This window comes from Littorina saxatilis, linkage group LG17, assembly GCF_037325665.1.
Source record: "Littorina saxatilis isolate snail1 linkage group LG17, US_GU_Lsax_2.0, whole genome shotgun sequence".
NCBI lineage: Eukaryota > Metazoa > Mollusca > Gastropoda > Littorinimorpha > Littorinidae > Littorina > Littorina saxatilis.
In genome coordinates, this window is record NC_090261.1 from 20,074,672 (window position 1) to 20,087,969 (window position 13,298).

The 13,298-nt window shown below is 41.5% G+C and overlaps 1 protein-coding gene across 1 annotated transcript; it reads left to right on the plus strand.

Moving 5' to 3' along the window:
• The first annotated feature begins 686 nt into the window (after positions 1 to 686).
• Positions 687 to 4,698, plus strand: LOC138952714 (cysteinyl leukotriene receptor 1-like). The gene is made up of 2 exons (XM_070324421.1): positions 687 to 1,563; positions 3,348 to 4,698. Exons 1-2 carry the CDS (start codon positions 923 to 925, stop codon positions 3,880 to 3,882), a joined length of 1,176 nt encoding a protein of 391 aa, XP_070180522.1. The 5' UTR covers positions 687 to 922; the 3' UTR covers positions 3,883 to 4,698.
• Positions 4,699 to 13,298: the final 8,600 nt, after the last annotated feature.

Genomic DNA, 13,298 nt, shown 5'->3' on the forward strand with positions numbered 1-13,298 from the left:
GCTGTGCGCCGCTCCTGCGTGCGTTCTCATTTCCAATCCACAGTGACAGATTTGTGTCACGTGACTAATGTGCGTGCTTGCTCATTGGCTGTCTTGGGAATATGCAAATAAGTTTTCGGTTGGGACGAAAGGAGACTGGAGTAAGGGTTTTTTGAAGGGTGTGTAAGGTGCGATTTGCTGCGATGAAAACGTGTGCTACTGCGTTTGAACTCTTAAAGACGGACTGGTTATTGTGTGAATTAATAAACGCAAGGACATCAAAGAAGTGAATTACATTTTTTCTAAATAAGTTGGCAAAAAACCCTGCTGACAGCAAGTAATACTGTTACAAAATTCACCGCACGTTTTATTTGACAACAGCGATTTTTTTCTTCCGTGTAATCACGCTTAATAAAGGCCAACATCTGGCCTGCAGGCTCTAACGTTTTATATGTGTTCTGACGGGTCTGCACTAAATCCACTGACGCTGTTTAGTGGAGCTCTGTGGATTTTGGCTGTTACATGCCTTGGTGCCCATGGCACCAAACGTACGGCTTTTAACGTTTACAAATGTGCCGTTGTCATCACTTGATGGAGTCGAATTAAGAATATTTTTAACCCCAGCAAGTTAAAATCATATCTGTTTGGGAAAGAAGTAAAGGTAAACAGTCGATCAAAGACGCCTAAGCTATCGGCGATCTTTCCTTTGTGTTTTATAGTTTATCCTCTGGGGACAAATGTGCTGAAATGATGTGAATGACAAATCAAGATTCTTTAACGGTGTATCGGTCTGAGGCAGAAACGAGTCTGTCTAAAACATTTCTAATTCATGTTTGATTTTGGGAACGTTAACAGAGTGCTTGTTTTGGATTTCAATATTGTAAACATGAAGGCAATACAGGTAAACTGAGGACATCGCTTTCCTCAGCACTCATACTTCCAGATGGAGGACACACCAGAATTCAAAGCCTCCGTCAAGGTCTGGCAGTACTGCCCGCCCTTTCTCTTCGTCTTCGGAACGTTCGGTAACGTGATGACTGTGGTGATTCTTCGCCGCATGAACATGAAGCGGTCCGCCATGCCTGTCTACCTCACGGCCCTCGCCGTCTCGGACACCTGTCTCCTCTACACGGGACTGCTACGTCGTTGGGTGATGAACGTGTTTGACCTTGATTTCCGCACGTTACACTCGGCGGTGTGCAAGCTTCACACGTGGCTGGTCTACGCTGTGACGATCGTGTCGGCGTGGATCCTCATGTTCATGACCGTGGAGAGAGCCATCTCCGTCTGGAAGCCTCACCACGTCTCCCTGCTGTGCACCAGAAAAAAAGCTGCCGTCATCGTCGTCGGCATCGTCGTCTTCTCTCTTGTCGCCAACGCCCACTTGCTGTACGGGGTGGATGTGATGGATGTGGGGAACGGAACGAAGGTTTGTTTCGCTCCGGATGAGGACTACTTGTACTTCTTTGACGCCGTGTGGTCGTGGGCCGACCTGACGCTTGCTTCGCTGCTTCCTTTCACTGTGCTGCTGATTGGGAACACCCTTATCCTGTGGAAGGTCTCACTGTCTGCCCGCGCGGCCAGGTTCGTTGTGCTTTTACTATTTGTATTTATTTTATTATTACATTTCTTTCTTTGTTACAAATATTTATGTGTTTGTTACATTTATTTATTCGTTCGATTGTTCGCTTGTTCGTTAGTTCGTTTTTTCGTTCGTTTCTTCTTTCGGTCTTCCTTTCGTTTTAATCGATTGTTTGTTCGTTTGTCTGACCTACCAATTGTCCGTCAATGCATTCATTTATCCATCCACCCACTCACCCACCCATCCATTCATCCGGCATCCATTCATCCATCCGTATATTATTTATTTATTTCGTTACTGATTTATAAATTTATTTATTTATTTATCTATTTTATTTATTGCTTGTGTTTGCCTTTAATTTAGCTGATGGGTGCTTTGGACCTTGAACTGAGAATGTATTTGCGTGTAATCCAAATGTCATGAACGATAAACGAGTATGGTATAAAACAAACAAGTCGCGTAAGGCGAAATTACTACATTTAGTCAGAGACATAGACAGAATGTATGTCTCTGATTTAGTCAAGCTGTGGAACTCACAGAATCAAACTGAACGCACTGCATTTTTTCACAATGACCGTAGTCCGCCGCTAGTGCAAAAGGCAGTGAAAGTGACGAGCCTGTTCAGCGCGGTAGCGGTTGCGCTGTGCTGCATAGCACGCTTTATTGTACCTCTCTTCGTTTGAACTTTCTGAGCGTGTTTTTAATCCAAACATATCATATCTATATGTTTTTGGAATCAGGAACCGACAAGGAATAAGATGAAATTGTTTTTAAAACGATTTTGGAAATTTAATTTTAATCATAATTGTTATATTTTTAATTTTCAGAGCTTGTTTTTAATCCAAATATAACATATTTATATGTTTTTGGAATCAGAACATGATGAAGAATGAAATAAAAGTAATTTTGGATCGTTTTATAAACAAATAATTGTAATTACAATTTTCAGATTTTTAATTACCAAAGTCATCAACTAATTTTTAAGCCTCCATGCTGAAAAGCAATACCGAAGTCCGGCCTTCGTTGAAGATTGCTTGGCCAAAATTTCAATCAATTTGATTGAAAAATGAAGGTGTGACACTGACAGTGCCGCCTCAACTTTTACAAAAAGCCGGATATGACGTCATAAAAGACATTTATCGAAAAAAGGAAAAAAAACGTCTGGGGATTTCATACCCAGGAACTCTCATGTAAAATTTCATAAAGATCGGTCCAGTAGTTTAGTCTGAATCGCTCTACACACACACACACACGCACAGACACACACACACACACACACACACACACACACACACACACACACACACACACACACACACACACACACACACACACACATACACCACGACCCTCGTCTCGATTCCCCCTCTATGTTAAAACATTTAGTCAAAACTTGACTAAATGTAAAAATGATATAAATTATGGAGAGTCGCACAAAAAAGAGTTATTAATAAAGATGAAAAGTAAAAAATGCTCGGAAAGAAAAAAATATGTTATTACTTCAAGTCTGCAGACCGATCAAGACAAACACACCAAACAAAACTTAACGTTAACAGTTCTGAACAAAATACAAATGCAACATTCGGAATTAAACCAAGGCCCCTTTCTCTCAGTACTTGAACAAAAACGTGCAGTTTGCCAACCATAATTATGACACTTTACTGTTGATATTTATTAAACTATGGATATTTACAGCATTTTGGAGAGAGTCGGGTAAAGTTTTCTTTTACAGGATTTATGAAAGGCTTTGTTCCAAGTTGTCCAACATTTCTTGTCCTCTGTTCAGGTACCTTGGCTCCGTCCGACCCGATGACGTCATGCAGCGCAAGAAAACCACGTCATCGATGACGATCACTTTGGTGGCGCTCAGCATCATCTTCTTCTTCTTGACGTCGCCGGTCTGCGTGTACAACATCATCGAGCACTACGTGGAAGAAGAACTGGAGAAGAACCCCAGCGCCCGAGGGAGTGCCAAACTGAGGCTGGCCTGGGCGGCGGTCAATGTTCTCATGTACACCAACAGTACGGTCAACTTTTACCTGTACTGTCTGAGCGGGGCCAAGTTCCGCCAGGAGCTGAGGAGAACCCTTTGCTGTATCTCCGCGCCTCTCTGGCGTCCTTCCCAGAAGCACACGTTCACCAGCCATAATGGGAACCATCACCACCACCTCGACTGCCAGGACAGTCGTCGCTGTCAGAAGAATGGGAAGGTTGCCGCTGATGGCAGTCTGAAGAGCAATTGCAGTGACACTGGTAGCACTGAGGTCATAGATAGTGTTTCGTTGAGGATTCACAACCGTGTGCTGCAATCTGATACATGAAATGTGATATGAATGCCGTTTTTATATGTTATACTCTTACTTTCTCCCAAGCGCAAGACAAATTCTTCTATGAAAATTGAAGCCAATAAAATTTGAGTTGAGTTGAGTTGAGTTGACTCGTTATAATGATGACGTCAATAACTCATTGACGGAATTTTGAGACTGGGAGTTACTTGACCTGAATCTCAACATAACCAAACTCTTTGATGTGTTCACTACTGACTCTTTTTGACCTGTTTCTATGAACAACTTATGCGCGTGTGTGTTGCGTTCAGTGTTGTCTTTTAATGATGACGTTAATAATTCTTCGACAGAATTTTGAATCTCTTTGTGATTGATTATATCTGACATGTTCAGATGTTTGAAGTGGGATTTACAGTGGAAAATCCTTGTCAACGGTTGTGATTCTGCCTGCTGCTGGCAGTTTGAAGTGCAACGGATGAGAAACTGGTAGCACCGACGTCATAGATAGTGTGTCGTTTAGGATTTATAGCCGTGTGCAGCGATCTGTACTGTGTTGAATCCGAATAACGATGACGTAATTAACTCTTGGACGGAATTTTGAAAATTGACGTTGATTTGAATCTCTTTGTTATTTTGATATCTGACCAATTCAGATGCTTGAAACGGGATTTTGATATCTGACCAGTTCAGATGCTTGAAGTGGGATGGATTTACAGTAAAGAATCCTTTTCAACGGTGGTGTTCTGCCTGCTGCTGGCAGTTTGAAGAGCAGTGGCAGTGACACGAGTAGCACTGACATCTGAGACAGTGTGTCGTTGTGGATTTACAACCGTGTGCTGCGATCGATGTTGACTGCTAGGGGAAAGGCCCCAATTAACGGACACTTAAGGTTAAACCCATTTTTCTCACAAAGTATATAACATAGCGCAATTTTGAAAACGGATTATTGTAGATCTAACCTTCATGTTGAAAAAAATTGAAAAAATCTGTTATACTTCAAAAGTTATTAAGGTTTGAATTTTTCGGCAAATTGTCCGGTTTTGGGAAACCTACTGCCTAAATCCGGACAGGGGGTCACCAAAATCCGGACACGAAATTCGCTGCTTAATAGAGTAACAAAAGTTGCAGAAACCATGTTTTAATTAACAATTGCAACCGTTTTCTTTTTCGTGAACGTTCATGTATTTTTACATTTAATTATTATGTCGGTTTTTGCAACTTTTGTCAGTCAAAAAGCAAGTTTTTATGAAGATATGTATCTTTTTTTCGAGAGAGGGTTATGCGTTATTTTTAGTCAAGCGAATTAACCGCATGTTCAACTACACACACACACTGTGACACACACACACACACACACACACACACACACACACACACACACACACACACACACACACACACACACACACACACATATATATATTTATTACATATTACACATATCACATAGTCCGTTATTTGGGCGCACGTGGTGGACGGTATTTGGAAAACCACACTAGTTGGAGTTACAATGCAGCTGTTGAAAAATGCGTTCATTGAGTATGTCGTATTGCATGGTATTTACTAATAGAGTGTATGTACTATCTACTTCAACCAATCAATTCATCTTAGAAAGTCGTAACTTCTTGCTGCACTTAGTTTACAAATGTCTAAAATTACAGTGAGAGTGCGAAAAACAGAAAACCACTTACCGTGCAGAATGCGTGCGTTCAGTCGCCATGTTATTTTGGTGCGAAGTGTAAGGGGATATCACTGAATCGTTTCGCGCAAAAAAAATTTTGTTGTGACCTCCTATTTCTGAGATATCGCGTGTCCGTTATTAGGCGCCCGTCCGGTAATTAGGGCCTTTCCCCTACGTCAATAATTCTTTGACGGAAAATGAACATTGATTCGAATCTCTTTAGAACTGACATGTTCAGATTTTGAAGTGTGATTTACAGAGAAAAAGCCTTTTTGGTTGTGTTTCTGCTTGCTACTGGCAGTTTGAAGAGATATGGCACTGAAACTGGTGGCACTGATGTTATTGATGGTGTGTCGTTGAGGGTTCACAACCGTGTAATGCGTTCTGTGATGACTCTTAATAACGATGTCGTGAAATACCTGACCTTGGACGGAATATTGAACATGGACGCTGATCTGAATCTCATCGTGTGCAAAAACATGTGGCATGTTCAGATGTTTTAAGTTTTAAGCTGTGCTCTTTTTGCTGCTGGTAGTTTGAAGAACAATGGCTGAGGCACTGGTACAAGTGACGTCATGGATATATAGCGCGTCACGAAGAGTTCACAACTGTGTTTTGCGTTCTCTTTTGACTCATACTAATGATGACGTCAATAATTCTTTGGCTTAAGTTTTGAAAATGAACGAGTATTTAAATCAGTTCGAGTTGAATAGTTTTTACTTGAATGGGATTTTCCAGCCAAATTGGTTGAAAACCTTAAAACCAACCACAGTGGATAATTCTTTCAAGTGCATTATTCTACCTGCTGTTGATAGTGGGAAGAGCAATGACAAAAACCCTGGCGGAACTGACGTCATAGATCGTCTTGCCTTGCGTTCTGTGATGACATACGTAATTCGTCGTCGGAGTTTTGAGACTGGCACTTTCTTGATTAGAATTTCCTCTAACTGAATCTCTTCACAGCCAAATGCTTGACATAGCTTCAGACGTGTATAGTTGTATTATCATGCCTTTTTGGTGGGGATTTCTCCTTCAAAGATGGCGCTTCAGCTACGTTTTGAGGCCTGGAGCTATATAACGAGAGAATCTCATCTCCCGGGTTGAATCTTTTGAAAGCCAATTTCGTATTGCTAAGTACCTGGTGTGTTCGGTTAATAATAGTAATAATAAATGAGCATTTATATAGCGCAACATCATAACTTTACAATTATGCTCTTTGCGCTTGACACATTTAAAATTAAAACACAGTTATACAAGCATTTACATCTACATTCATAGTCAACAACGCCTAATTAAAAGCATACATCATCAAACATACATTACAAAAAAAATGCTTCCACTAACTAAGTAATAAAAACATGAATAACATAGGTAGTGAAAACAAGGAAATACCAGCTGAATACCCGTGATCAAACAGAACATGTTATCAACAATTCTGAAAACAACCCTTGATGTTTATATACATTATCACATTATCACTAAAACAACAAATACACTACATGTAGCCTACTGATGGACTGAGAAAAACAAAATCAGGGGTTGTATTTCTTGAAGAGGTGTGTTTTAAATGCTCGTTTGAATGCTTGGGGTGACTGAGAGTGGCGGATGTGAAAGGGGAGAGAATTCCATTGTGTGGGTGCGCAGAAAGTAAAAGTGCGTTGTCCGTATGTTTTGGTTTTGGTGTGTGGAATGGTAAGGATGCGACAGTCGGAAGAGGCACGGAGTTGTCTTGCTGGAGAATAGACGGTGAGGAGTTCAGAGAAGTAAGCAGGAGACGAGCCAGAAAAGAAGTTAAAGCAGAGGGTGGACAGTTTGTAGTCAATGCGGGCTTGAATAGGTAACCAGTGCAGTGTGCGAAGGAGTGGTGTTGCGTGATCTCGTTTTCGTGCTTTGAGAATGAGGCGTGTTGCCGAGTTTTGCCACTTTTGGACTTTTTGTAGTTTATGCAGGAGGTACAGAGGACAGCCAGAGAGAAGAGAGTTGCAATAGTCAATAGACTTTGGTTTTTATGATCGTCGTCTTTTGTCAACGGCCTGTGTCCGACGGGCCATTTTATAGAAATGGATTTATGGTTCAGCTAAAATGCTGGGTCCATATGTGTGTGTGTGTGTGTGTGTGTGTGTGTGTGTGTGTGTGTGTGTGTGTGTGTGTGTGTGTGTGTTCTGTATTCCCAACAATGATTTTTCCTCGACGTTGTAGTTGTTGTCGTCATTGTTGTGCAACTCGATCGTTTTTTTTAACATGCATTGTTTTCAAAGGCAATGCTTGCAATTAATTTATTGATTGAATCCGGTTGCGCTGGAATGAGAATCAGAAAAAATCTGTTTTGATTTAACTTATTTGATCTCATTCAATTCAGCATTGCTTTTTTGATATAATTGTGTATTACGCTTATAAGCATTGTATGGCTTGTTTTGTAAAAGACATTGGTGAATTCCATTCACATCAAAGAATCTGAACTAGATCGCACTTTACGACTGCTTTATCCTTTGACAGGCTTTGCTTTTGATCGTCTTTGTGTGTTCTTGGAATCTTTATTTTCAATGTGTGGACGAATAATTAAAAGGCTATTATTCCCCGGGTGGTTTTTTTCTCAGGAATGCCAATCAAAGAATTCTGCTTTAAAATCTTTAAAAACGTTAACAGGTTCATTGCAAATTCACATTGTGAACAAGGCAAGAAATGAGTTACGATCAAAAGAAAATGCTGTCATAAATATGACTGAAGTGAAGGTCTCTCTGCATGTATGTCAGTTTGTATGCCCCCTCGGTGTTTGTGTGTGTGTGTGTGTCAAGGAGGTTTATGAAAACGCGCCCGACTCGAATATGTATTTGCCATTCTGTCTGTTTGTCTCCATGTGTCATTTTTGTCAACTGAACGCCACACAGATGGACGTTTCTGAACGAATCCTTCTCAGATTGTGCTGTATGCGTGTTCATGTAACTCATGGTCCTGCTGGACGGATATTTAGGTATACACACACACACACAAACGCACACGAACACACACACACACACACACACAACCACACACACACACACACACACACACACACACTCTCTCTCTCTCTCTCTCTCTCTCTCTCTCTCTCTCTCTCTCTCTCTCTCTCTCTCTCTCTGGTATCGCCTGCATAGAGCACGCTGAGATGGAGTCACCAATGAAAGCAGTGAGTTTAGTGGCATGTTATTCCACCTGTTCAGTGTGAGTGTGTGTGTGTGTGCCGTGTCTGTGTGTGTATGACAGAGAGAGTCTGTGTCGGTGTATGTGTGTGCGTGTAAACTTGCCTCTGTGTGTCTTTGTGTCAGTGTGTTCGGTGTGTGTATGAGAGAGAGAGAAAGTGTGTGTATGTGTGTAGAGCACTCGACTTGTGATCCTAAGGTCACAGGTTCGAATCCCGGCAGGGGCGGACACGGTTCAACTTTATGTGCAGACTCAGAGACGGACGGTATCCATGTCCCACCTCCTTGTCACCACAGTAGCACGTAAAAGACTTGGGTCATTCTGCCATAAGTGCAGGTGGCTGTTTATACCTAAACACGCGCACACCTGGGTAGCGCGACTGTTTTTGCTGCTAGCTTTCCACTTGGAGGAAGCGACCTGAATTTCCGAGCATTGGGATAATAGAGTAAGTGAAAGGAAAACAAGTCGCGTAAGGCGAAATTACTACATTTAGTCAAGCTGTCGAACTTACAGAATGAAACTGAACGCACTGCATTTTTTGTACCAAGACCGTATAGCATCGTCAGTACCCCGCTCGTGGAAAAGGCAGTGAAATTGACAACCCACTACAGCGCGGTAGTGGTTGCGCTGAGCAAGACGTGACAGCACACTTTTCTGTATCTCTATTCTTTTTAACTTTCTGAGCTTGTTTTTAATACAAACATAACATATCTATATGTTTTTGGAATCATGAACCGACAGGAAATAAGATAAAATAGTTTTTAAATCGATTTCGGAAATTTAATTTTAATCATAATGTTCATATTTTTAATCTTCTGAGCTTGTTTTTAATTCAAATATAATATACTAGATGATTACCCGCTTCGCCGGGTACCGGCTTCGCCGGGAAGATGTAGAGCGGGTGTACGCCGGCTTCGCCTGCGCACGAAGGAAAGGAGATAAACGCGCAAAACACTGGAGACCTTCTAAAAATAGTAACGTGCAGTGACCTTCTAAAAATAGTAACGTAGTAACGGGAATATGGATTGACGCCACACGGAGGAAGGGAGATAATCGCGGCTGAAAACACTGGAGAAGATAAGGAAGAGTTACTGGTAGTGGATCCCGACAACAACAAAAAAAAGAAGAAAAAAAATCGGTTCAGCGCGAACAGCGCTGCGCGCTGAGAGCACGTGTTGAAATATCTCATCGATGAGGTTGTGTCCGGGGTGTAGCTGAATACGGTGTCCAAATTTGAAAAAGATCCACCGAGAACTTTGGCCGTGCATCGCGAACAGACAGACAGACAGACAGACAGACACTAGTCGTATATATATATATATATTTATATGTTTTTTGAATCAGAAAATGATGACACATAAGATGAAGTTATTTTTGGATCGTTCCCTTTCACGAAAAGCCGGATATGACGTCATCAAAGTCATTTATAAAAAAAATTAAGATTTAAAAAACTTCTGGGGATGCCATACTCAGAATTTCTCATGTCAAGTTTCATGAAGATCGGCCCAGTAAGTTTCTCTGAATCGCTCTACACACACACACACTCACAGACACACAGACAGACACACATACACCACGACCCTCATCTCGATTCCCCCTCTACGTTAAAACATTTAGTCAAAACTTGACTGAATGTAAAAAAGGAAATTTCTATTTTGCCTGTATCGTCTCAGTGATGCCTGTGTTGATACGGAAAACAAGGTATAAAATCAGAACATCTCTGTATATATACTCTTCAAAAAGGTTACAACACTGCCTGCCAAAAATGTTCCTGTAGCAAGCCTCACTATCCTTTTGTGAATGTAAAAAAGCCAAGTTGCAATCAAATTGTTGAATCTTTGATTTTCGGCAAATTTTTAAAGATGGTAAACATTTTCATGACCGATCCTAAACTTATTTTGAAGAGTATAACATTGCAGGTAACTCATTCTCTTATTACCATTTTGACCGTCACAGTCTTTAAGAGTCCACATCAGAATCATAACATAACAGAAGGAACCCCCCCCCAAATTCCAAAGAAAAGGTGCTCAATATATATAGAACACCCTCCCTTACATTTGGGATCACCTGTTCTTGAACCTTAGGAAACTTGGCTGTTACTGTCGCTGATGGGGTCTATGTCGACCAAAAGAGTGGGATTCCCTGTAGGTGGAGTTCCTGGAGGGGGATTCCCTGTATACAGGGAATACCACAGGATTTAGTTCCTGTAGCGTGTCGCTGATATCGCTGAAAGTCACGTGATGCTTGGCGACATCGGTAAAATTTGATGTTTTTCAATCTTTTTTGATATTTCTTAGAAATTCGAGTATGGTTTGCAAGTTTTATTGAAAAACTCCACCCTGTGGGATTCCCTGTATACAGGGAATCCCCCTCCAGGAACTCCACCTACAGGAAATCCCACTCTTTTGGTCGACATAGACCCCATCAGCGTCACTGTCGTTCGTCAGCACAAGGAAGTCTTGCTACTGTTATCGACCTGACTCTTGCCATTGTTTTTTCAAGGTATTTTTGTTAGGCCCCGGAAACTGTTCGTTAATGAACTACAGTAGAACCCTCCTTTTCAAATCCTCGAAAAATCTGAGAAAATCATGTCTTGAAAAAGAGGTAATCTTTAGATGGAGGTATATTTACAGATGGTATAAACAGAAAATGGGAAAAAAAGAGAACAAAAAAGAGTTAAGCCTTAAAGGCACAGTAAGCCTCCCGTAAACCATCACAGATACGGTCAGGCTTTTACACACAGTACAAACACCCTTTCATTTAAACACTCACCGATTGAGAACATCCTAGGTGCCCTCCGTAAAGAGCGAACAATTTTCAAAGAATTTATTTTTGCGTGGTTTATCTTACCCCTGAGCCATCGTGAACCCGTGTGATCCAGTTTCCCTTTTTCACAATGTAGTCGTCAGTTAGTCATTTGAATGCGACTCGATGTGAGCTTATCTACAATAGCACGTTTTTATGCACGAAACAAACGGCTGTGGTTCACAAGAACTCTATAGCGATGGCTTTTGACTGTTGAGAGGAACGGCGATATGCCGCATAAACCGTCGTCTGCTACGACCCTTGCGTGACCCTGCTTCCGGGCTTTTCTTTTTTCAAACTTTCACAACTTCGAATTGCACTGATCTTGTCTTGATGAAAAAAGAATTCTTTTATGATTAAAGAATGTTTGTGTAACAAGCTGTCAATTTATTATTTAGATTTTAAAAGTTAGGTCTAGCGCAAAAACGCACCACGGTCCAAAAACATTCTGATAATCATCGATCCACGGCTATCGCCAGTTTAAGGGAAGTAACTCATTTTTGACCTGAGTTCAGGATGGGTCCAAAAAGTGTTCGAGACAATCTGCAAAATTAATTCTTTAAAAATTGCTCGCTCTTTACGTAGGGCACCTAGGATGTTCCCGTTTGGTGAGCGTTCAAATGGAAGAGTGTTTGTACTGTGTGTAAAAGCCTGACAGTATCTGTGATGGTTTACGGGAGGCTTTCTGTCCGGGCGTGATTTCCGGGATATTCATAACAGCCGTCCAGCACCAAAACGAGGCGCCATTGTTGTAAAGGGCCAAGTCCACGAAAATAAATTCTTTGAAAATTTCTCACGCTCGACAGAAAGCAGCCAGGATGTTCCTGTTCGGTGAGCGTTTAAATGGAAGTATGCTTGTACTGTATGTAGACGCTCGGGGAGCTCTGTGATGGTTTACGGGAGGCTTACTGTGCCTTTAAATGAGCCGGTCTTGATTAACCGCCCATTGCTTTTTCACATATCAAGCGTATGTACTGTACGCGCACGTGTGCTTGGATTAACTATTCGCCGACCGCATGCCACAAACGCGTGACTGCGGCACACACACACACACACACGCCCACACACACACACACACACGCACACGCACACACACACAAGAACAACACCGTGCACAAACAAACACACACACACACACACACACACACACACACACACACACACAATCTTACTTGCACGTCAGGGCATTCCGCGTCATGAACACTTTCACACCCAAAACTACACTCACCGCAAAAAATAAGCAACCCTGTCGTAAAACTTTAAATGTAGAATTACATTTTTTTTTAAACACACACCGGAACAGGTAGAATAACATATTCGTGATTAAGTCGTGGACAGAATCTTACAATGAACAGACGAGTCCGCATGGAGTTGGAAGAGGGGTTGGCCCAACATAGGCCATATGAACAGGCTCAATGTAGAACCCTCTTCTCTATCAGTCTAAATGTTGTGTTTCACAGTGTGTCAGTCGCTAAAGAAAAGCAGATCAGAACTTTTACTCCCCTGAATTTGAATGTGTTGACTGTTCGATTGTTGCAATATATATCCTCACACTCCCTCCAGAAGCGACACCAATACAGAAGTCTCTCCGGCCTTTATATAATGTGTTGACTGTTCGATTGTTGCAATATATATCCTCACACTCCCTCCAGAAGCGACACCAATACAGAAGTCTCTCCTTTACTGTGTTTCACAGTGCTTGATTAAACGAAACATTCACAAGCTCACACAAAAGTATGTCAAAATTAAACGTTACAGTATGTAAGTACGGTACGTCAAACGTAAT

Bases quoted from the DNA above. Each gene is read 5' to 3' on its own strand.
- LOC138952714 (XM_070324421.1), top strand. From the start codon at position 923: ATGGAGGACACACCAGAATTCAAAGCCTCCGTCAAGGTCTGGCAGTAC. The intron at 1,564-3,347 runs GTTCGTTGTGCT...TCCTCTGTTCAG, and splicing joins CTGTCTGCCCGCGCGGCCAG to GTACCTTGGCTCCGTCCGAC.